General features: G+C 32.7%; 1 protein-coding gene across 1 annotated transcript in view; it reads left to right on the forward strand.

The window, feature by feature from the left end:
* The window catches only part of LOC145681769 (uncharacterized), a 137,641-nt gene that overhangs the window by 27,021 nt on the left and 85,800 nt on the right, over positions 1-24,820 (forward strand). The window contains exon 3 of the mRNA XM_081753380.1: positions 6,886-8,000. Coding sequence (XP_081609506.1) covers positions 6,886-8,000 — 1,115 coding nt within the window. The remainder of the gene's footprint in view (positions 1-6,885; positions 8,001-24,820) is intronic.

Below are 24,820 nucleotides of genomic sequence, written 5' to 3' on the forward strand. Positions count from 1 at the left end.
AGGCGAAAAATTGTGGAACAAGATACACAAAGTCATCCTCTTTATCTACAACAAGGAAGAATTGCCAGAAGAGTGGAAAGAACGAATCACTCCACAAAAAAGGCGACAAAACTGACTGTAATAATTATCGACGCATCTCTCTTCTGTCAACATCCTACATTCTTTCAAACATTCTATTAGAAACATTGACTCCATACGCAGATGAAATTGTTGGAGATTATCAATGCCGATTTAGACGAAATCGAGCAACTATCGACCAAATATTTACCATTCGCGAAATACTCGAAAAGAAGTGGGAATACAGTAGTCCGGTAAATCAACTATTTATTGATTTTAGAAAGATTAGGAGAGAAATATTGTACAACGTTTTTACAGAACTTGAAATACTTGAAAACTGAACATGACCTGAGTTATATGTAACTAACACTCACTTTTCGTATGTATCTCGTAAATAAATAATGTCACCTAAGTAGAAGTGTACGTGATATATAGCACAGATCTTCTATTAACAAATGCAGCTGCTATTAATAATGTTATAATCAAAGTCAAAAATAATAAAACATATCTGAATGCTGTCCATTATAGCTTTGAAACTATGAATAACAAATAAATAAATAAACAGATAAAACAGACCAAACCTATCCTTTATTTTCACTAAACTGTGTTACGTTTTCGACAATAGGAGAAGTTGCTCACCTCGTGAACAGGATGTACCAGTGACATGTCACCTACGGTTCTCCTCGAATTTTTAGGCAAAAGTGATTTGTATATCCTGAAGCAATTACATACTCCAACGAAATAAGTTAGCGAGAAGTATATTTGTTTTCCGTGTTTAAATCTCATTTTTGATTTCAACAATTGGAACTATTTTTCTTCCGGCAAATACATGTAGATGACAAGTAAATACTAAGACATGTATCTACTGTTTTTACATATAGGTACTTTATTATGCACTTCTTTCCTAGAATTGGATTTTATTTTTGAGTTGGGCTATGGCCGTACCAGAGGACAATATTTCGGATATAATGTGCATTATTTCGTGGAATGATCCTATAAATATGTCTAGTTTTGAAATGAAAATGTCTAATTTTATATTTATTGCATATTCTTTCAACAAACATATGGTAAAACTACAATATATTTGGGTTCTAAACGCACATTGTGTCCTTCGTCTAATAGATATGTATTGTCCGTTCTATATGACTATTAAATCATAGAGCATTTAAGAGCAGATGATTGTGGAGGTATTTATTTGTATCCATAAAAATTACACTATAGATCATTCAACCTTTTTCTTACTCATAGTTATCTAGACACATAACTCTTTTGATTTTAAATTAGGAATATAAAATTTATATATATATATATATTCCTTCTACTATTCCAAACCTAAATTTCTCAAAGATAATAATCTTGATTACATTATGGTGAATGTAATACTCAATTATTAGCCTGGGAAAGGACTAAAACAAATACAGCTGGTAATATATTAAACCATGCATTAATCGATTCATTGTACTTAACACTCAATAATGGTACTGTTATCAGAATCACTTTAGACGATAGTAGTAAACCAGATGTTACTGTCTGCAAAATTCAATACTACATCCAAGCATCTTGGACTGCGTAATATGATCATTTTGGTAGCGATCATAGGTTAATATTAATTAATACTCATCCAATCTATCTTAATTCTTCGTTACAAAACATTCATCTTGTATGTAAACTTAAATCAAAAACTAACAAACTTTGCTGCGATCTCAATTGACATGAATACCAACGAGAACTTTTGGAAACATTCAAGTCGGACTAATTGGAATATAAATAATCTAAATAACTTAATAATTCAGTCAGCTGCAAAAACAAAATATTTATAATAAACAGAGTAAGGAAAGAAATTATTTATCAAAACAAATACAAGAAATTATCATAAACTGATTTCGTGGAACAGAGAAGTACAAAAAGCAATCAATATATTTCATATATTCATATATTCGAAGAACATACAAGATTACCTCGCATATAAAAAAGCAAAAACACATACACAAATTACTTTAAATAGAATTGATAGAAAAAATTGGGAGAATTTCTATAATAATCTTTCATTTCAAAATCCTAATACACTAATTTCGAAATTCTTTCATCAGTTATAATAATGTCATCAATAATAATGTCATCAATAATAATGTCATCAATAGCCTGATGTCAAATAACAGTGACTGGACAAATCAATTTCATCGTATATTAACTCCGGATTTCTCGAACACTGATAATTCCTTTATTATTGATATTAATTATAATGCCACCAAAATATATCCATAAATAAGGAATCTCCATTTAGGTTAGTAAAACTGAAAGCAGTTTTCTTTAAATATAAGAACACCTCGCCAGGATTGGATGGAATTCACTACTCACATTATAAAAAATTACCAACAGAAGGAAAACAATTATTATTATTATTATCTTTTCTAAATGACATATGAGAAACTGAAAAAATAGCTGAAATTTGGAAGAAATCCATAGTACTTCCTATATTCTGACCGTATAAATCATGTAATAATGCAAAAAACTATAGACTTATGGCAATTCTATCTTTTAGCTTTAAATATTGCAACAATTTATCATATACAGATTACGATGGTCAGTTACAGGATAGAGGGTAACATTACAGGATTCAGAGAAGACAGAACTATGCTAGATTCCATAGGCCCACTAATCATTGATATATGAAAAACCCATCAAGAAAAAAATATTTAATAGCAGTAAGTGTGAACTTTCAGAAAGCCTATAATTCCATCAATTTAGATACATTAATTAAAAAGCTAGTTAACTTAAACATTTCAAAAAATATTCTTATTGTCTACAATATTCTTCATGATACGCAGGTTCATATGAAAATTAACAGGTTTCGCACTGAAGCAAGAATTACTTCTACTGGTCTACTTCAGGGTAGTAAATCAAGCCCCATTCTTTTCAACTTAATCATATTGGATTTAGTCAAGTTAGTAAACAGGAAAACCAATCTGTATATATATGCAGATCACCTAGCATATTATGAAATTGGTGATAATTTACAAAAAGCAGCAAGGAAAATTGAACAGATCACAAATTTGATACAAAAATGAAGCTTCGATAATGAATTGGACATTAATTGGTCAAAATCTACTTTTACAATGTTTACCAAGAAAAAAATAAATCAAATTCCTCAGATAAATATTATAAGAAACCAACTAAACTTTTCTAAACAAATAAAATATTTAGGTGTAAAATGTTAACATGGAAATTGCATCTGCAATTCCTGACCAAAGAAGCTGCCAAATATAGTAGTATTCTAAAACTTTTGAGTGCAAGAAAATGAGAAGCTCAGCCACCAGTTCTTAATCAAATAATTAAAATTCTGTATGGTTCTATGTTCATCAATAATAATCTAACGTTTTTTTACAGCAATTTACAGACAAGACAATATAATGTAGTCAAAATTATTTTATCTCAACTTTTTTTTGTCCAAAAAAATGCAATTTTGGAAGGAACTAAGAAAAACATTTTAAAATTAACATTTTTTATCTAGGATGGTGAAAACTTCTTCGGATACTATTAAAAAATTAATGAATCTGGAACTCTTGAATAGAATTAAGATATTACCATATAATAAAAACTTGCCCTGGATCTATAAAGTTTTCATAGAAGTTAAAGAATTGCAATCAAGAATATTTAAATGACTATCAATACCGGATTTCAATATGAGCTGAATCTAATAATAATTCCGACCATAATTCCTAATTAATTACAATTTCATAAATATAAAAATCTGTCAAATTCACATAGACAGATTTGGGAATTTCACACAGATTCCCTACCAATAGATTGTTTAACTCATTTTTGCAGATGCTTCTAAACAGAAGAACAAACCGATGGACACTGCTCTCATATTTCCAAATTTTAAAGTTTGAAAACAATTTAAACTACCTAGTGCATCGTACATCTTTCAATAAGAAGCCTTTGGCATAGGGCAAGCCTTCTTGCATATTAAAAAGTGCAATCTTAAATGCACCTGCATTTGTACGGATGCTTTAAGTGTAATGTCAGCACTAAATAACACCAATTGGTCATTATAAACATATTGGAATACAACGTTAATCAAAAAATTGTCATATTCTGAAAAAGGACAATTTTGAAATATCACCATTATATAAAGGGTACATGTAAACATAAAATAGAATAAAGAAGTAGATAAACATGGGGAAGTTAAAACTTTTGAGAAAAAGGGATAAAGTTTGTACGGTACGCTTAATTACATGCGGAAGTTAGAACTGTTGAGGAAAAGAGAGATCAAGTTTGTACGGTACGCTTAAGTACATGGAGAAGTTAAAACTGTTGAGGAGAAAAGAGAAAGTTTGAACAGTATACCCATGTACACAAGGAACTTAAAACTGTTTAAGAAAAGAGAGACTAAATTTGTATACAAACTCTAAATACAGTACGGTACGCTTAAGTAAATGGTGAAGTCAAAAATGATGAGGAAAAGAGAGATAAAGTTTGTACGGTACGCTTAATTACATGGAGAAGTTAAAACTTTTGCGGAAAAGAGATAGAGTTTGTACGGTACGCTTAATTACATACGAAAGTTAAAACTGTTGAGGAAAAGAGAGATAAGGTTTGTACAGTACGCTTAATTACATGGGGAATTTAAAACTTTTGTTTAAAACAGATAAAGTTTGTACGGTACGCTTAATTACATCGGAAGTTAAAATTGTTGAGGAAAAGAGAGAGTAAGTTTTTAAGATTCGCTTAAGTATATGGAAAAATTAAAAGTTTTTTGCATTTTGAGGGTCTTCAATACAGCGAACTTAAACTACCGCTAATTTTAGAGTTTTTTCTGTAGTATCTTCAAAACAAATAAAAATACTCGAAAAGCAAAAACGTAGTGAACTAGAGAATGCGATTTTGCATATGATACCGTTATCACAACTCATCTGTCTGATTTCGATTTGCAATTGTATATAGATTTAGCATTTTTTGCGGGCTCTGTAAATAACAGCAGTTTAATTTCGCTGTAGTGAATACCCTTAAGCTCTAAAAGAAGCTTCAGAGATCTTAAAAATGACCAGAAAATGGATTTGATTCACTGTACACTGAATGCGCCAGATATCTGATCCTTGGATTATTATTATTATTATTATTATTATTATTATTATTATTATTATTCGTTAAACAGTAATGTGATGTAGAATTTTAAAATTATTATTACTACTAATTACCACTAATTATTATTACCACTTTCATAATTGTGTACAACAATAAATCTTTCGAAAACTGTCTAGATAAGAATTGTTCCCTTTTATTCTATTCCTGTCTTGACATCATTACTATTTCAGTTAGATGATTTTGCCCTGATTTAGTCTCCGGAGTACCCTATCTTTGTGTAGGATCAAACTTTTGTTCATTTTTTTAGCATCCTTCTTCAAATAAAAACACTCGAACTAAAATTAACTGTGGTAGAAAACAGAAACGAAACAAATGTCTTAGAGTCAACAAGAGCCCGATTGGAGCTACCAGAAAGAAGGAACTATTTTTAAATCACAGCACTATGTATTGGAAAAAAATATTAAAAATATGAAAACTAAACAGAAACTAATAAAATATATTAAAAATATAATAAAATGACATTAATAACAAGTAATTTAAATACGGTATGACTTAGTATTACGTCATGTGGTTCGGATTCCACGTTAATCAGTAGGTCCACGTCTCATATAACCTCGCTGCTGAAAGGGACGCTAAACTAAAATCAACTCAACTCAACTTAGTATTACGGCATAGTGACCCTACTAACTCTTGTTCTACCTCATCAATCCTGACAACAGCATAACTCGACTACTGAATTCTAAAATTAACTAGACTAGAGTTCACTACTACTAGAGTTCAGAGCCCAGAGATCTTCGTCTTAATGGACCTAATCTAAAACCTAATATATATATATATTCCATTTATATTAGATAGTCCCCTCCCCTGGTAAAGCAACATCGGAAGTGTCGCTACTGTTTACCAGTGAGCAATTGTGTTTCTGGTCTTTGTTGTTCGGAATTCATATTAGCTCCCAGTTTTACCAATTGCTAGTATCTAGACATGGGACAGTTTGTTTCACTGTGGGAGTTATTAATCTTCAATCTCCTTTTACTAACACTATTATGCATCGTTTCTTTATTTTTTGCTTCTGACCCCTGGTAGATAATCTCTCGCAAGTACTAGGAACCACGACCAATACCGACATCTCTGCATGTCCCTTATGGAATAATTGCATGAGTACCTGAGATCTAGATTAAGGTCCATACCCAGGATCCTTTGCTGCAAGTTTTGCGGGATATTTCTTTCTGTTTCTAAACTAGGGGACCACGATGGCTCAGTGGTAGAGTATTCACCCCTGGTGCATGGGGTCCCTGATTCGATCCCAGCTCGCGCCAAGTGAACTTTGTGATGGACAAATACCGTGTGCGTGAATTTCTCCCATTTTCTTCCATTTTCTTCATTCCACCATGTCGTTCATTTCTCATCATCACTATCTCTTTTAGCCCACACGGTATAATCGTGGGATGTAAAACTCAAAGATTGTTTCTAAATCTATCCATTCTTCTAACAAATTTCAAAGGTATACTGGGAACTGAATTCCTGTTTTGTTAGTACTTAGGCTTTTTTTTTAAAGGAATCAAACTATACAGAGTATTGAGTTATTATTGACACTTCAATTATCGAGAATCTGCTATACATTCAACAACATGTTTTGTTCCCTGTGCTCTATTTCTAGTATTAAGCTTCGTTTTAAGGAAAATGTTAGCTCCTTAGTCCTATTTTCAGAGTATCAAAAATAATCTTTTGATCTATTTTCAGAGGAAAGAGAATAGTCAGGAAATCCTTAAGCCTCTAGAAGAAGACGGAATTTCCCCTAAAGTATCTTCTGTTGATTCTTTAGGTGATGAAAGCGTTGAAACTGTAAATGTTGAGGAAAAGAAACCGGCAGTTAAAATACCAAGTGGAACTTTACATACCCTTCCACGTGTCTCGTCTTCTGGGGCAAAATGTGCCATCAAGAAAAGTCAGAAATTAAAAACAATTACTAAAGCAAATAAACCTCCAATTTTTGAAGGAACTACAAAAAGAGTCAATTCTTCAGTTAAGAATTATGCGAAAAGTGATGCCATTTCCAAGCCTGTACCTGAAAGGAAAAGTGAACAGAAATTTCCCTTTGATAATGGAAAGAAAAATAAAGAAACTAGAAGAAGTGAAGAATTACTAAAGGTCGAGGAGGCGAAGAAAGTTCCAATTGGATCTTCTGTTCCCAAGGATATTACAGCTTTGACAGCAACTGTTCAGAGCACTCCTTTGAACATTGAAACCGTGCCTTCGTGCAAAGAAGTTCAGGCAACGTCCCCTTCTCCAAGTACTACTTCAACTCAAAAGCTGTCGGGACAGATCAAAAGACAAGTATCGAATGTAACGAAATTTAATAGTGCGTTTCAGATTCCTCGTGAGAAACCTACCAAAATCAATCCTGAGAGGACACCTGCTATATCAATGATAAAACGAAGGCCATCAAGTGCTGGCTCAAGAATTCAGAAAGATACATCAACTAATGCCGTTCCCAGGAAGAGCAAAATAGTGTACAAGTTAAAAAGTGCTAAACGCGATTTGAAGAACAAACCAAATGGTGAACAATCGTCGTCCAATGAAGTTAAAAGTGCTGCTGCTGATGCACCGACTGTACAAACGCCAAGTTCTCCGGGAAAAACTGCTAGTGTGTCACCCCTCCCACCACCTTCACGTTCCAACGCTGCACAAACTTCTTCGACTAGAACTCTTACATTGGATAATAAACTTCAGACTTCAGTGAATCTTAGTGAAAACAAGGAGTCTGTGAAAGAAAACCCCAAAACTCAAGATACTTCTGAAAAACATGAGAAGCAAGATGAAAAATTGCCTGTCACTCAAAGAGACGTAGAGAACAAGTAAGTGTACTTCACTGTTATATTCTTGTAGTGTTCTTAATTCAGCTTGTTCTCGTTTTTGCATTCCCTAATAATAGAAGGTGAAAAGACATTTAGAGTGTTGTTAGGAAGCAACTATTAGATCTATACCACGGATGCAAATAACCACGGGCGTGTGGTTCATCGGTGAGGACGAGTATTTAGTATCATACCGAAGGAAAGTAAATAATTTCTGCTGTGGGATGTAAGCGAGTAAAATCTTCTGTGGGATGTGGGCGAACTTTTTTCTTGGGCGAGTAAAATCTTCTTGCTTATTTGCATCCCTGGTCTATACACTAATTTCGTTATTTCACATTATTTCATTCTCAAGGAAAATTTTCATTGTTTTAATAAACAGATTATAATGTATCATTCATCCACTTTTAGTATTTCAGGGCAGTGTGACAATGAGCTTTATGTGTTAATATTCATCCCTCACCTCCAAGATGAAACTATGATAGACTTCCAAGCTATACAAATTCAATATTGAAACAGCTTCCAACTACAACAGAGGGATAGTGAGAGATTAAACCTATTAAGTAAATTTCTACCACTTCCGCTCTTTTAGTAACGAGACATAGAAGGTATAATCTTTTTTTCAGACGCTGAATGGATTGCATCAAACAGTTTGTCGGTATCTGTTACAGTTTTTGTTTTATGGCACTAAATGTTGGAATCGGAAATTGATGATTCTACCACTTCAAGTTTGAATAGAAAGTTAACACAGTAGATGGAACTTATTCTTTGTATGCTGAATCTGTTCCGAGAAACAGGTTTTCAATATTTCACAGTTTTTACCTCTATGAAAATCAATATTGGCAAAGGAAGTATTAGTAAATTTCAACAACCAACTCTGATTCTGGAAGAGTGTTACAGGTGGAGATAGTATGTTTTCTTCAAACGCTGTATCTATTCCAACTTGTCGCTACCTATTACCGTTTTTGTTTTATGGCGATCAATGTTGAAACCGGAAACGATTTGTTTCTACCACTTCCGATTTAAATGGATGATCAACGAAGGTGATGAAATCTACTCTTGGAGCACTGAAACGATTCCAAGAAACAGCTTGTCACTATCTGTTACCAATTTCGTTCTATAGCGATCAATGTTGAAACCGGATGATTGATTTCTACCACTTCCGGTTTGAGTAAATGCTTAAGAGAGGAGAGGAAAATTGTGTTGTTGATAATGCATGATTGTTTCTTAACATTTCACATTGAATAATATTGCGTTAATACATTTGATATCTAATTCTGTTCACTTTACAACCCTCCGTTTCCTTTGATACACTACAAAGTACATTTTCAAATGACGCAATGGTTCGAAGTTTGGTAATTAATTTACCCTATTCGTTTTTATGCTGTACCTCCTACGATACTAGTCATATTACAAGGCAATTTTCGCTATTTACATGATATGTATTATAGTGTACATTGGGTGGTGAAATTATTCATTTTTCCTAATTACATTCTAAGATATTAGAGTTCAATACCTAGATTTGAGGATCAAAACTTGGAAATGTTTGGATTCCAGGATTTTGCCCAAGATACTGGGATCTATGACTGTAATAAACATGATACATATCTAATGCATATCATGTGTGCTACCTGTCTGTTTTTGACTCCGAAAGCTTCATTAGTTCCGAAGATATGCGCTTGAAAGCACTATGTGCGAAATAGAGTGGTCTTTTCATCGACATATCGAAAACGAAGCGGAATAGCTATTCATGTTTTATATAGACTTTTTTTGCTTGTCATGATCCATACTATCATTCCTCAAGATATGGGTACCCTATATTTCTGGCATAACAGCAGTATATTCTCTGAGCAAATGTTATTATTATTATTAGATTTGCAGTATAGTACTTTGGTTTATATACAGTATATTATACTGTTTCTTCTTGAACGTGTTGGACTATAGGCTTGTTTCTGTGAATTTGTATTCAATATCTTCACAGATTTACTCTTACAAGTTGCTTCAAATTACCAGTTGCTGCTTGTTTCGGTATCCCTGGGCATACCACTTCATATGGTACCTATTTATTAAAATCCTTTGTTGCTGCTGCACTTTCTTTACTCAATGGATTGTGATGCGAAACGACAAATGATATGATGGTACCAATATCAAGACTATTTATAAATGGTAGTGGTGGTCATCTTTTTTGTATCTTCCACGGATATTTTCGTACTAGTTGAATCATAAAATTTATGATCCACTTAGTTTTATTATAATACATAACATTTCTTGTTTTTGTCAATAATTACGCTCATCACCCTGTATTCAAATTTGCAAATAATGCACTTGTGGACTTCCTGGCACGAATCAATATTTAATATTGATGAAACCTTCTATTCTCTTCTCGGATTATGCTTAATTATTCAAATCGCCATAGGCCTATTTTTAGTTACACATTATGTCTCAAGTAGGCCTATTGAATTAGTCTTTAACAGAGTTATTCATGTTTGTCGAGATGTCAACTTTGATTGATTAGCTTCTACTACTCTTCAGGAGTTGGTGTTATTATTTTATTATTAGTAATAACTACTGCATTCGTTGGGTATGTACTACCATGAGGACAAACATCATTTTGAGGAGCACAGGTTATTTACAAGACTTCTATCTGCTATCCCTTACTTGGAAACAATACTAGAACAATGAATTTGAGGTGGTTTTCCTGTAGATAATGTAACACTAAATCGATATTTTTGCATTCCATTTCCGTCTGCCTTTTATTGTTGCCACACTATCTATGATCCACTTATTATTTTCCTTCACTAAACAGGCTCTAATAATCCCTTAGGCCTAAACAGAAATTATGATAAAATTCCTTTTCTCCCAACTTCTCAACAAAGGGTAGTATTTTTTTTTAAAGCCTCCACTTCCCCCTGCCTTGGCCGTTTACTTTCGGACTTATTTATGGCAGACGCAATTGCCTCTTGCCTTTATTCTCTCTCTTATACTTTGATGTTTCTTTATTATCTCCCTGTCTTTTCGGCTGTCAAACCTCAGCAGATTTGAGGTGAGGCACATTTCTTTTCAGCATGGCACCTAATATTTAAAACCATGCCCTTTTATTTCTCTCTCTCTCTCTCTCTCTTTTTTTTTTTTTTTTTTTGGTTTTATTTTCCTTTATTTATCCTTTTTACATGCAGAAAATAACCTGAAAGAAGAAAGAAAATAGTTGATTGATACATAATATTGGTAGCAGCCCATTCACCACTCTGAAAGTAAAAAAAAAAAAAAAAAATAAAATAAAATAAAAAATAAACAAAATATAGTGTAAAAAACAACGTCTTCTCATTTAGTGTTTACTGCTTTGTAGTTTCCTCTTTCTTCCATGATTCTGTATGTGTTTATCACACTGTTTCTCACACCTGTTTATAACACTAACACTCACAACACTGACACACACACAATATTAAAAGTAGGTTATTAAAAAAAACAACATAAATAAATAAACAAATAAAATAAACATAAGTTTGTACTAAAGTTCTGAGTGTTTGCCAGAACTTTAAAATTGTTTGTTAGAATTTGATATGTTTTTATTATTATTTATGTCTTTTCAAAGTACTATTTGTTCAATTACCTTCTTCGTTGGGTTCGTTCGTTTCTCACTACATGCTCTGTTGGTCATCATTTCTTTTATCTTCTCTCTTTTTTATTATTACTAAGTTTGAGTGTTTCCATATTTTAGGAATTCTTTTCGTCTTGAGGCATAAATTGTAGAGTCTTGATAGATATGGTGACCATGTATCTGCATTTTCCAGGAAAATTTCTGATTTTATCATGTCTGGACCTACTGCTTTCTTCTTTTTTTAACATTTTTATGTAATTACTTATTTCTTGATTGGTTGTTTCTTCCATAATTTCGTCGTTTATTGGTAAAACTTTCATTTCTTCCCTCATTTGTTTGTGCACTTCGTTATCGTCTTCTTTTTTCGCCCGTAGGTAAAATTTTTTCCATTAAAAATTTTATGGTGCTTTCCCATCCCTCAGTAAAACTTCCGTCACCTTTTCATAAGGTTGAGAGAGTTGTTTGTTTCTTTATTTTCTGACTAATTATTTTATATGGTTCACTCCAAATGTCTAGGTTAGTATTTTCCTTAAGGTAGCTCTTCTAGCTATTTACCTTCATTTCTTTTGTTTTGTTTTCATATGTTTCTTTTTATTCCCTGTATTTTCTTAGTCGTAATTCTATTTCCCGCGTCTCTTGATATAATTTTCTAGCTCTTCTCGTTTTTAGTTTTAAGTCTTTTAGTTCATTATTCCAAAAGGAGTTGTTTTTATTTGACTTTCCATCTAATGTTAGTGTTTTAGTTAAACTTTTAATTGCTTTAATTATTTCAGTTTCCAATGTTTCAGCTATTTCATCAACATCGCTATCATCTTCAATTTGTGGCAATTTAATTATCTCCCAAAATTTAGTCCAATTTATTCTTTTAGTGTTATATATTACAGTTTTCACTTAGATTGTTAGAATTCGTTTTGCTATTTATCTCGAATAGTATTACATTGTGATCACTTAGGGTAGCCGTGTCTAGTACCCTCCAATTTGCTTGTCTACTCCTGTACATGGGTGGATGACCTTCCTCATTTATTACTATATCGAGACAGTATTGACAGTAACAGTTTAATATAATATATCCATTTTGTGATTTAAGTTCTATACAATTTATCCACGAGTCACTAAACTGGCTTAGATTTAGAATTTTGTAGTTTTTGTTTCTGTTTACTATCACTGCCATAGGTTTCTCTCCAATGTAGTTTGAGTTTGGCTTCCCTCCTCGTGTATTTTGTTTTTTACCTGTGTTATTTATAGGTTTCTCTCCTGCTTACACTATTTCCGTTTTTTCCATTACTGTTAGTTTTTTGTTTTTAGTATAGGGGTTCTTGTATTAAAATTATGTCTATATTTTCCTTCTCAGCGAGTTCTTTTATCTCGTCCATTACTGTAATTGACCCAGCTGCGTTTATCTGCATAATTTTTATTCTTTCATCCTCTCTCGGTTCATCCATGCTTGTGGTCAAGGGTTATATATTTTAACGTGGGTGTGTGGCCACTCCGCTCTGTAGTCAAATACAATACGTCCATACAGTTTGGGAAATTCCCTATACACTTTCTCCAAGTCGAGGGTCTTCTTTCTTCTTTTGTAAACTGATTTCACGTGTTCAAGTAGTTGTTCAGGGTCTGAGGTTATACCGTTCGTTTCAAGTTCGATTTCGTCTACGTCTTCGAGTTGTGGGAAGGATATCGTTTTTCGTTTCTCAATATGTTGCTATTAGAGAGTCAGGGTTCAATTACCGTGTGTTCCTGTTCGGGATAAGCCATATATTACTGTATGTGGTTCGTGTCCTGCAGTTCCCTAGGAGAGCTTAGGCATTTATGACAATCCGGGATTCAATCCTCTATATCCTGAACGTCTCCTTTAGACTTCAATAGCAGTTCGGACTTTCTACCAAAGCCGACCATATAACCACTGGACAACACGGTTCAAAGTTCGTGTTAGAACATTATGGGTAATTGACATAAAGACTGATTCCAATCGTATTCTGAATGCCGATACAATTTAATAATGCGAAAATTATTATGTTGTATAGGCATTAGTTATTTATGCTGGAAAGAAAAGTAGATTAAACTCTCTTAAACTAGAAAATATAAATTTATACTATGATAATTATTTTGATAAAGGATATGCGAAATTTCACTTTTTCTTTTAATTAACAACACTGAAACTGCACAAACACATATTACATTATATTTTGGCACTTTGATTTAAATAATTGAATATGATAATGCAATTTTACACTTCGCCCAATTATTCTTATTACAGTCGCGGAAGACGCGGTAGTCGCGAGCCACCGATTGAACTTCACTACATCATGCGTTTTTTTTTATTATTATTATTTTGCACTTTCACTTCTCACTCACTTTGATGCTGAAGAAAGATAATCTTTGGCGGTCCCAGGGGGATGTCCTTAATGTTGGGGGGATGAATTCCCTTACTTTCCATTTTATCTTCTTTCGGGTGGTCTTGAAGTTTCTCCATTGCGTAGTTAGCTCCTTTGGATTTAACTTTTGAGAGTTATCCGAAGGCTTTGGACTGCGTTGCTTTACATTTTCTTTTATTTAGAATAATATGTTGCACTAACGATATTTTTACGTTACACTGAATTATACAAGCGTGTGTAAACAGCATTTTATTTTTATTTTTGATTGTGCTTTTTGTAAAGTCACATAATTTTTAGATACTGCGAGGTTACAAGCTGTTATCGCACCAGAAACAATCGTCAGACTGACTTGGCTTTTCTCCCCGCCTCTTCGTGCTTCTACCAAGCAGAGAGGCTCACAATGCAACCCGTTGATGTCAGAGCTAAGAATAACTATGACAACCTATAGGCAGGAATTTTTGGAGACGAAGTTTGCTTCCTGTGCTGAATTTTAGCACCGTATTTGGAGAGACGAGAGGGTCTACTAAGACTTCCGTCGCAGACGCGACGCACACACACATTGCATATTCGTTTGTTTGCTGAGAGAAAAATTCTTAAGAGTGCTTTTATACGAGGTTCACTTAAAAAGTTAAAATTTTCTTAATATTCCATGAGCTGGACCATATGGTTACAGTGCCTAACCAAGAGTCTTAGGGCCGTTGTCAATAACTTGGTCTTTTCTAATCTTCCTAGGATCATTTGGGTTTCTATGCTATTGTATAAGTTTTTGGGGTCCTGTGAGTCTGTATTTTCACTTTTTCTTGCTCTTGTTAGTAGTCTATCCATTTTGTCAGTTTCTCTCCACTCTGTTCTCTTCTCCGTCTCTTTAAAGTTATCTTCCTTAATTTTGATTTGTGGGTGCTCTAAATTCTTCTGTTCTTATCTTTTTTCCCCATAAGCTACCGTTTCACTACTTTCTTTCTCATGGTATACTAACGTTAATTTAGCTGTATTGAAGAGTTGTGTATCTGGTATTTTCATTTTTAAGGTTAGTTTCTTGGAATTTCTTATTACTTTATATATTCTTTTTATGGCTTCTTGCAGTTGTTTACCCCACAGTCCCATTGAAAGTGCTGGAGCTGTGATTTCTTTCCTAATTTTATCTTTACTTAGTGTAACCGTTAGTATATATTTTAGTACAATTTCCAAATCTTCCATAGTTGCTTGCTTTCTCGGTCTTATATGCAAAAATTTTACTTGATATTTATTTGTGGAGTAATACACTCTGACCGCGTTGTTCACTTCTTTTATACCTATATAGTTCATTTTGTTTAAATCAAAATTTTCATGTGTTTTGGCCACTTTCTCAGCAAATCCTTTTGAAAATGTCACTAAATCTGTGTTTATAAGGTGCACTATGCGTGTATTTGTATCTTCTAAATCAATGAAACCTTCTTCTATTGTTAAGACCTTTTCGATGTTACTTATTAGTGTTGATTCTTCCAACCAAGTTTCGAATTTTGTTTTGGAGATCAGATTTATTCTAGCTTCAGATCTTTCTTTATCCCTTAGTTTATTCGACTGGCTTTTTCTTTTCTTCTTTGTTTCTTTTTCCATATTCTTTTTCTGTTGATTATCGAAAAATCTTTCGGGATACTTATCCATTAAAATTCTATCCTAGAAATGGTCCGCTCGTAAAACATTTTATATGTAGTGCAGTCCTTCTCATTTTTTGCATCACACTTCTTTTTCCTTCTGCTACATGGTATGCATATCTTGTTCTTATTTTTACCTCCACAGAAAATGTTCGTGGCCTTTATTCCCGCAATGAGAGCATATCTTTTCTTCTTCCTTGCAGTGTTTGCTTACGTGTGAATAGTCTAGGCATAAAGTACATTTTGGTATTGTGATGAAGTCCTTAATTCCATGAACTTCATACATAAGGTACACTCTACCTTCAGATATTAGTTTCCTTCTCATTGTGGCCGATGTTTCAATCACTAGATGGCATTTATCTTTATTCTTCGGACCGGTTCTAAATCTTGGTTTTATATCTTGCTTAGCTTGTTCTATTTCCTGTACTTCGGAGTTTTGCTCAATTAATGTTTCAACTATCTCTTTGTTCTCAAAATCCGCTGGAACATCGTATATTATTAGCAAAGGTTTCCTCTTTTTTGGTTTTTCTACTTTCACATTTTTATGTAATTTCCGGTTGTTCATTATTTTTTCCATATCTGTGATCGATGTTGTTTCAACAATCAGAGTTTTTTTCATTTCCTTCAAAGATGTGATTTTAATTTTGTCTTTTGATGGATTCACTGATTTAACAAAATTTTCTCTGTTCTGTTTAATGTTCTCATTATTTTCAGCCTTGAGAAAGAATGTTGGTTTTTGTTTTGTTTGTTTGTAGTGTTTTCTATTATTTGTGTACGTTTTGTTATTTGTTTCTGTGCAGCTTGATCTTTACTCGCGATGGTTGAATACAAGGGTTTCTCTTCCGTTTTTGTTCCTTTTTGTTGTTTTGCTTTGTCTAATTCTGCCCTTAATTGTTTATTTTCTTCCTTCAGTTTCTTAACTTCTACTTTCAATTGACTGTTTACTTCTTCAGCTCTAGCTTGTTTGATAACCCATCCTAACAAATGCTTGTTTATGCTGCGAGTTATAGCTGAACTAGCTTTACTCCTTTTTACGACTTGCTCTACGAAGTTTAATGCCATCTCGTATTCTTTTATTAAATCTTCCTCCACCATTTTATTTTGTTCATCGTCGTCTCTACCATCTTCGTAATCATTCTCCAAAATTGAAATGTTATTTCGGTCTTCTTCTATGTTTGTAGCTGACCCTGCTGGGGTACCTTCCTTCTTCTTCTTGTTATCCTTTGAATCCGGCGACTCTCTCAACCTTTTGTCACTTTGTGAAAGTATTTTTCCACTCTCTTCACTTGTTTCCTCTTCTACAGTACATTAACTCTGCTCACATTTTGTGATCTCAAACTTGTAGTTTGCCTTTGTTCCTCATCCAATTTGTCAAGCATGTATGTGTAATTACTATCTGAGTATCTTGGTTTTCGTTCATTGCTCGATCCTTTTTTTTTTTTTTTTTTACTTTATCGTCTTACAGAACCTGGGGGAGGGGGAATACCACCCCAGGAACGGCAAAAATTATGTTTATGTAATGTTTTCGGTATTTCTCTATTTGTTCTGTAGTTAAAAAATCCCTTTGGGAGTGTGCACACAATAATACCTTATTTTATATTTGTTGCCCACTCGTAACAGCGTTAAAAGTTTAGTAAAATTCACTGACTCTTCAAGAGCTTGTGTGGTTTCACTAAGACTATGTAGAGAAAAAAAAAATGAAATGAAATATTTAAGTTTAACGTCCCACGGTTATGCCGGTTAGGCTAAAGGAGACGGTGATAATGAGAAATGAGTGAAATGGTGGAATGAAGAAAGTGGGAGGAAACGGGAGAACCCCGAAAAAACCCACGAGCACGGTGTTTGTCTACCACAAAGTCCACATGGTGCGAGCTGGGATCGAACTATGTAGAGAAAAGTGTGTACTCACCATGTGTTTCAGCTCGTGGTGTTTCTTTCTTCTGTCACTAAGCACTATAAGCACGTGTTTTACTACTGTTTCTAGGAAAAACACTACTGAACTATTTTATTACGCATTTTATTCACTATCACACAACTCTTTTTTTTTTCACTCAAACACATTTACTAAGAGAACCACGTGTTTTTACTATTGTTTACTACGGCTACTATGATGTGTAATTCGTAGTACGCACTTTTACAACCGAGGGAAAAGGACTTTAGCCTTCCACACGGACACTCACATTTTCAGTTCGTTCGCACTTTAACTTCCTCGTAAAGTTGCAACGTTGCGGTATTTACCTTTTTGTCCTCAAAATTCCACGTCTTCGTATGAGTACTCAAAATTTCAGTATAATTCTGTAAAAAAACCACTAGATATTTTAGTTAATATCTCCGTTATTTTCTTTTGAAATTTCCAAATTCTGTTTTCACACAGTTGTTTCAAAGGAATTTACGCATACGCAGGTAAGCGGTGTCTCTCCTGCTCAACTTGCAAACTATTTTCCTCGGACACTTTCCGCGGAGCGACGCGACACACGTCTTTCACGCACACTTCGTTCTCGATAAGCGAAGGGTAGTATTGGTTTTACAATAATAATAGTAGCATTAATACTATTTACACTATGAAACCCATATATATTAGGAGACCCAGAATATTTCACTTCTGCACAACCGCTAGTAAACCCTATACATATCCAACTACAGTGATATTTCCTTTTCGGCATATGATATTTTATGCTCTATTCCCAATCAATTAGGACTGATTACCCTTTTAATATCTATTGTTATTGTAGTAATAATACAGTTTTTCCATGTTAGAAAAATACGAGGCTTAATATTTTATCCTATTAACTCTTATCCGGGCAACCGGGGCCTTCCAGGCCCAGTAGCTTCATTTTATTCGAATTTCTCAATAACCATACATATTTCGATTACATAAAATTCTGAATACTTCTATTCTTAGTCGAAGTTAAAATCATGAACATATAGAGTTGGTAAAACTAGTGGATTATTTTAAAAAAGTTGAAAACCTTTTCCTGACGTAACCGGGCAATCGGGGCCTAGGAGGCCCCGTATATATTTAATGCGATTCCTGTGAAATACTAGATCAAATGGTCACATAATTATATATTGAACACGTGGCTAATGTAACCTTTAGTCGGAAAAGTATGTGACAATAGACATTGAATTTTACGTGTTCTGTACTTGCACTTAAAATATACACTGGGCCTGACAAGCCCCAGTTGCCCGTCTACGCTACAAAAATGTCTTGCCCGGAGAAGGGTTAATCAAATTACATTTTAAATCATAGCATGTGTTGTCATCCTTTTAACCTCAATTGTTCTTGGCCAGTAGGGGACTTTCATATTTTAACAGGGCGAATTCTCACAATTATTTATTTTGCTTATTCTCTATTTCTTCCTTATCTATGTAATTTGTAGGACATAATATTAAATAAAACCTAGTTCTTTGGCTGAGAATAAGCATATTTTGAAAAAATATAACAGAGGAGTTACTCTAATAACTTCATACTAAATTTAAATCCATTTAAATCAAGAAAGAAAAAGAATAGAATTTTTATCCCCTCAAAAACAGAAGATAATTTTTAAAAAAGAGGTAAAAAAAAATTCAAGATATATTAATTTGTCATAACGAAATCACGGTAAAGTCCCCCGCACCCAAACAAATGCAAAAGAAATAAATGCGGCTTTACAAAATAATAATAATAATAATGTCAAAACTCAAAAATAAAATATTAAATGAAATATGTATGTGTTGTTATGTGTTATCAATTACTGGCGGGATCTGAACAAAATTTGATGGACAAGTTGCCCATCATCTAAAAATAAAGCTTGGTATACTTGGTGGCCAAGCTTGGCCAGAGGCAGGCTCCACTCGACTCAAGTGTATGTGGTACTTTATTTCTTCGGTAACTATTGGCTGGATCTGAACGATATTTAGTGGGCAAGAAGCTCATAGGCTAGGACAGGGTTTCTGAACCTAAGGGTTTCATGGGGGTCGCGAAGATAAACGGAAGAGATAAGTATAATTATAATCTAATACCGGAAAATATTTTTAAATATTATTTTGAACTTTGTTCTGATAGGCATATTTTTTATTTTTATACATACTGTTAAGAACAACAACAAAAAATAGGTGTACTAAACATTTTCAAGAGGTGCAGAATTGTATAAAAATCAATTTAAATAAAAGAGGTACGATATGAAACTAATGAGAATTTATTATTTCTTCAGCGCTGTGATGTTGAGGTAATCACAGAGCCAAACACTAACCCGCAATAGCTGTGTTGAGTTTGATGATAAATCAACAATGGACAAGTTATTCTGACGGCACTAAGAGGGATTGCTTTTGTTTAGGATTCTTTGTTGTTCTTTGCGGAATTGTACACGCATGTGTGTGAGCAAATAGTCTTTTTTTTTTCAGCAATCTGGCAACAATAAAGATAGATTTTTGGTGTGAGATTTTATTTGTTTCCTAAATTTTAAATGTAAACAAGTTGCTTTTAACAGTTTTTGGTGATACTGAACTCATACATAACAATGTACCAAATTTACAACAAGTTGAGGTAACTCAAAGTGGCGGCCTCTCGAAAATTAAAATATTCAATAACTTTTTAACAACTGTCCAAGTTTTTTTTTTAACGAAAATCAGAAATCAGTTTTTTTTTTTATCATATGACCCAAAATTAAGGGAGTTACGAAGTTTTAAAATTTTCAAACGGCCTCCATTTTGAAAGAGTATTACGGATCAGACTCGATATTCGTAATATGAATGAACTGACCAAATTTGGTGTTAATCCATTCGCTTTAAGGGAAGTTACTGTATCCAATATATACAAGTAATGGATTCTACTGTTATAGAAATAGATGGATATCGTGAGATCTTCGTAATAGGTATAAGATATATTAAAAATCCCACACAACCTTATTACAAACCAGAAATTATAAGACGGTCGTTGGCAAAAGGATGTGATAAAATGGGGGTCGTGATAGGAATTAGGTTGAGAACCACTGGTCTAGAGAATAAAGATCGCTATATTTGCTGGCCAACCCCGGCAAGCGACAGGCTTGGCTTGCCTTGTATATGGTACTTTATTTCTCGGTACCTACTGGCCTTATCGAAACGAAATTTGGTGAACAAATAACCTATCGTGTGAGAAATAAATATCATATTTGGTGGTCGATCTTGGCTAGGGACGGGCTTGGCTTGGTTCGACAACAGAGGCTGTGTTCCACAGCTTTGCATGCCGGGAGCTTCTGAGTTTAGTTCACTTGATTTAAATTTAGTGAGAACTCGTCTTATTCATATTTGAATGTGTATACAATTAGGTGAGTTTTGTTGTTTTGACTTGTGTAGAAAAATAATATATTACATATTTTTCCTATACGAATTATCGGTGACAACTGTAATATTAATAAGACATTTGTACAGAATTAGGAATGTGTTCTTTCTATGTTCTACAAAACCGAGAAAACACGAAAAGACTATGCACACAATGGAAACGTGCGTGGAAATACCATATAAGCACGGCAAAATTAAAGATTAGTAAAAACTTATTTTTAAACAATTTACTACTTTTCACCTTTTATTATTAGCTTCAGAAATAGTTGTAGTTTTGGATATATTACTTTCGAAGTAAAAACTCCTGCTAGTGACTTATAGTAATCTATTTTTAATGTATATTCTTGTTTCTAGAAGAATTTTCAACTATTTCTATCGAATCGTTTTTTAATCTGTCGGAGATACCTTGTAAAGGTTCAAAGGACGTTTGATTACTTGGTATTTTTCTTTCTGTTTATACATACATGAGTTCAAAGCACTCTATCATAGTAATACTACAATTACAGCGTCATTGACTTGAAATGAAACCTTAGATCATTTCACATCTCAATAGGACGTTGTTAAATACACGTGAATAATGAGTTAATTGATAAAGGTAATAAAATGGGAGGAAAAAAGAATAACTTTCAGAAAGTCCATATGGAAAAGCTTTTTTTTTTTTTTTTTTTTTGTTCCATTGAGGCCCAAAAAATTTTGAGTTTTCTATTATTACGGTTCATTTAAATTTATTTTCAGTGAAAATCCATAACAAAGATACAAATGTTGTTGCCCGCTAATAAAATATATAATATTCGAATGTATAAGAAAGGTCATTTCTTATTTCTTTTTCCTAGAAAAAAAAAAGTTTTTCTCTGTTCTGTTGTATCCGACTCATTTTGGAAACGAAACTTTCGGTGACAAGCGAGAAACAAATTAAACTAAGTCTTCTCTTCTCTTCTCTTAACTTTACCTTTTTCGGAAGAGGAGAACTTTACCTCTTCTCTCTTAACTTTACCTTTTTTACTTATCCGGTGCAAACTAAGTCCTTGTTACCTACTTTCATTATATTGTCCTGAGAAAGTTTATTTCACATTTTTTAAAGCTTATTATGCATTTTTCATACAATATGATTTACGTGGTAGCATACACTTGAAACATACAGTATGAGTTACGTGGGAATGTATGTAGGACTCCTTATTTAAACAGTTACAATTATCTTTGCAATGTTTATGCGAACTTTTTCATTTTTCCATTTTTTAATGAAATGTTTTCTTAAATAATGAAAAAAAGAATAAACTAAGAGAAGAAAAACCAAAGACTAAAATATTAATCCATTTGTCAAAAGACTAATTCACAATGTAAATTGTCAAAAGACAATTTACTATGTTTTCAGAACGGATTTAAATTATTTTAATTGTTGTAAAAAAATAATGCATGATATATTACGGTTGCTAGATTATCGTGATTTCAAACATCGATTTCTTGCTTGCTGGGCAATTGCTGGAGTACAAAATTCGAGTCCTGACCAATTCACCGTCCTGCAAATAATACATAAAGTATAAATGTGTAACTTAATCCATCTTCACTCTAGAACTATTACTTAAATAATTAATACTATTCTGGCCAGTATATAATTGTCTGAGCAGTGTATACTGAGTATACTTATTTATTAAAAATTAAAATAAATTGTAACAGTTTCAATGACTTAACATTATCTTCATCAGACGTTAACTAGCAGAAATATCTTCATAACATTAAATTAATATTATTGTATAATTTCAATTGTTTCATTTTATAATTTTTAATTTTTAATATGTAACAATCAGGTATTGTTATAACTTACTGTTTCGTTTTAAATTTTTAGTATAATTGCTTTTTTATAATCATTATTATTTTCACTTTTCTCTTTTGTTATTATTAATATTTTAATAAATTATTCCAAATGTCAGTTAATTTTGAAGTTTCCTCTGAATTCAATGTTGTATCGTATAATTTTATTTTTATTGCTTCTCTTAATAATTTTTCATATCCGTGATTTTTATCCTTCCATTCTTTCTAACAATCTATCCCAGAATTCATGTATTTGAAGTCCTTTTGTCTAGTTCCTTAATTTTTCACTTCTTTCTCTCTTAATTCTTTGCACTTCTTTCCATTTTCTTATTATTGTTCTATTCTATTTTTCTAGACATTGGACCCCTTCCCAATCTATATAATGTCCTGTTTGTTTTACATATTTGTATATAGCATTATTCTGTCTTTTAAGTCTCACATCGTCCCTATGTTGTTTTACTCTTTCTTTAACCTTTTTTTGTTTCTTTAATGTATATCATATTACAAATATATTAAGTTGTATATCATATTAATGTATACAACTTTTACATTTCACTTTATACACTACTACATCGACTTCTTCATTTATGTCTTTCTTCCTATTTCTCATTTTCTTAACTACTTCCAGAATTCTACATTCTCCTTTTCTGTATGTGTTTACACTTCCTTTTCGTAATGTCTTCGGTATCTCTATCTTTTTTCTAATGGTCTCTATCCCCTACCATTTGTTTGTAATTTGTTAAAATAATAAAAGTATCAAAAGAGGAAAGTAAAAATAATAATGATTATATAAAAAAGCAGTTATACTAAAAAAAATTTAAAGTGAAACAGTAAATTATAACATTACCTGATTGTTACATATTAAAAATTTAAAATTATAAAATGAAACAATTGAAATTATACAATATTAATTTAATATTATGAAGATAAGTAGACGTCTGATGAAGAGAACTTTATGCTATTGAAACTGTTAGGACTTATTTTAATTTTAATAAATAAATATGTACTCTGGTCAGAAAAGTATTAATTATTAAAGTATAAATAATACATAAAATATAAATAAATAAATAACATCTTCTTCGTTTATGATATTATTTATTTATTTATATTTAATACTCGGTTCTTTCTAAGTGAAGATACAGTGAAATTCAAAAAGTTCTGTGATTGATCCGGACATTCGGCTTATCCAGTTAGTGTTGCGTAGTAGTCAGCATATAAAAACATATGACTTAAAGGAATATAATAAAGATTTCAGACAAACAAGCAAGAAACATGATTCATTTGTGTAATCGTACTTTAAAAATGTATTTAATTAACTTTCACATATAAATGTGGATTGCAAAACTTTTTGAACATGAATGTAGTACAAAAACATCCTTCAAATAAGCTCTTCTAAAAATAGCACATCTTAGGTAAACTTAAGTAAGACCTCTAAAGAAGTGTCCTCATAAAATTCCTAAATAATAATAATAATAATAATAATAATAATAATAATAATAATAATAATAATAATAATAATAATAATAATAATAGTAATAATACAGGGTTTTCATAAAGTATGGACGGATTTAATTCGCTTATAATTTACATAAAAATGCTCATATTGAAATCAAATAAAGTGCATATGATAGCGGAAGGATTAAATTTTTACCTGTAATCTGCACCAGCTCACTTCATTCACCGCCACACCTCCAACTGGGCGCCATTTACGTCCACACATTCGCGTAGGCGGCGCTGGAATCCACTCACAGCGTTCCTTCACTTCCCTTACCCTGCTCACTGTTGTAGGCGATGTCGGCGGCCTCCCACTTCGAGGACGGTCCAGGACACTTCCTGTCTCCAAGAACTTAGCATGCCACTTTCGGATTGCACTCTCAGTCGGTGCCGGCTTTTTGAACTCTGGTGAACTTTCGACACACCAGAATTGGTGATTTTAGCTCTGCGTACCACAGAACACATTGCGCTTTCTCTTTCACCGACGCCATCTTTGATACGGTAAAAAAAATAGTCTTCTCAGAGGAGTTTTTCATTTATTTATTTCTTTAAAAGACACACACACCAATACAGCTTACAACTTACTTTTAACAGTCAACATTGAAAGAACAATGA

The sequence above is a fragment of the Thermobia domestica genome, chromosome 3 (assembly GCF_964235325.1).
Source record: "Thermobia domestica chromosome 3, izTheDome1.hap1.1, whole genome shotgun sequence".
Taxonomy (NCBI): domain Eukaryota; kingdom Metazoa; phylum Arthropoda; class Insecta; order Zygentoma; family Lepismatidae; genus Thermobia; species Thermobia domestica.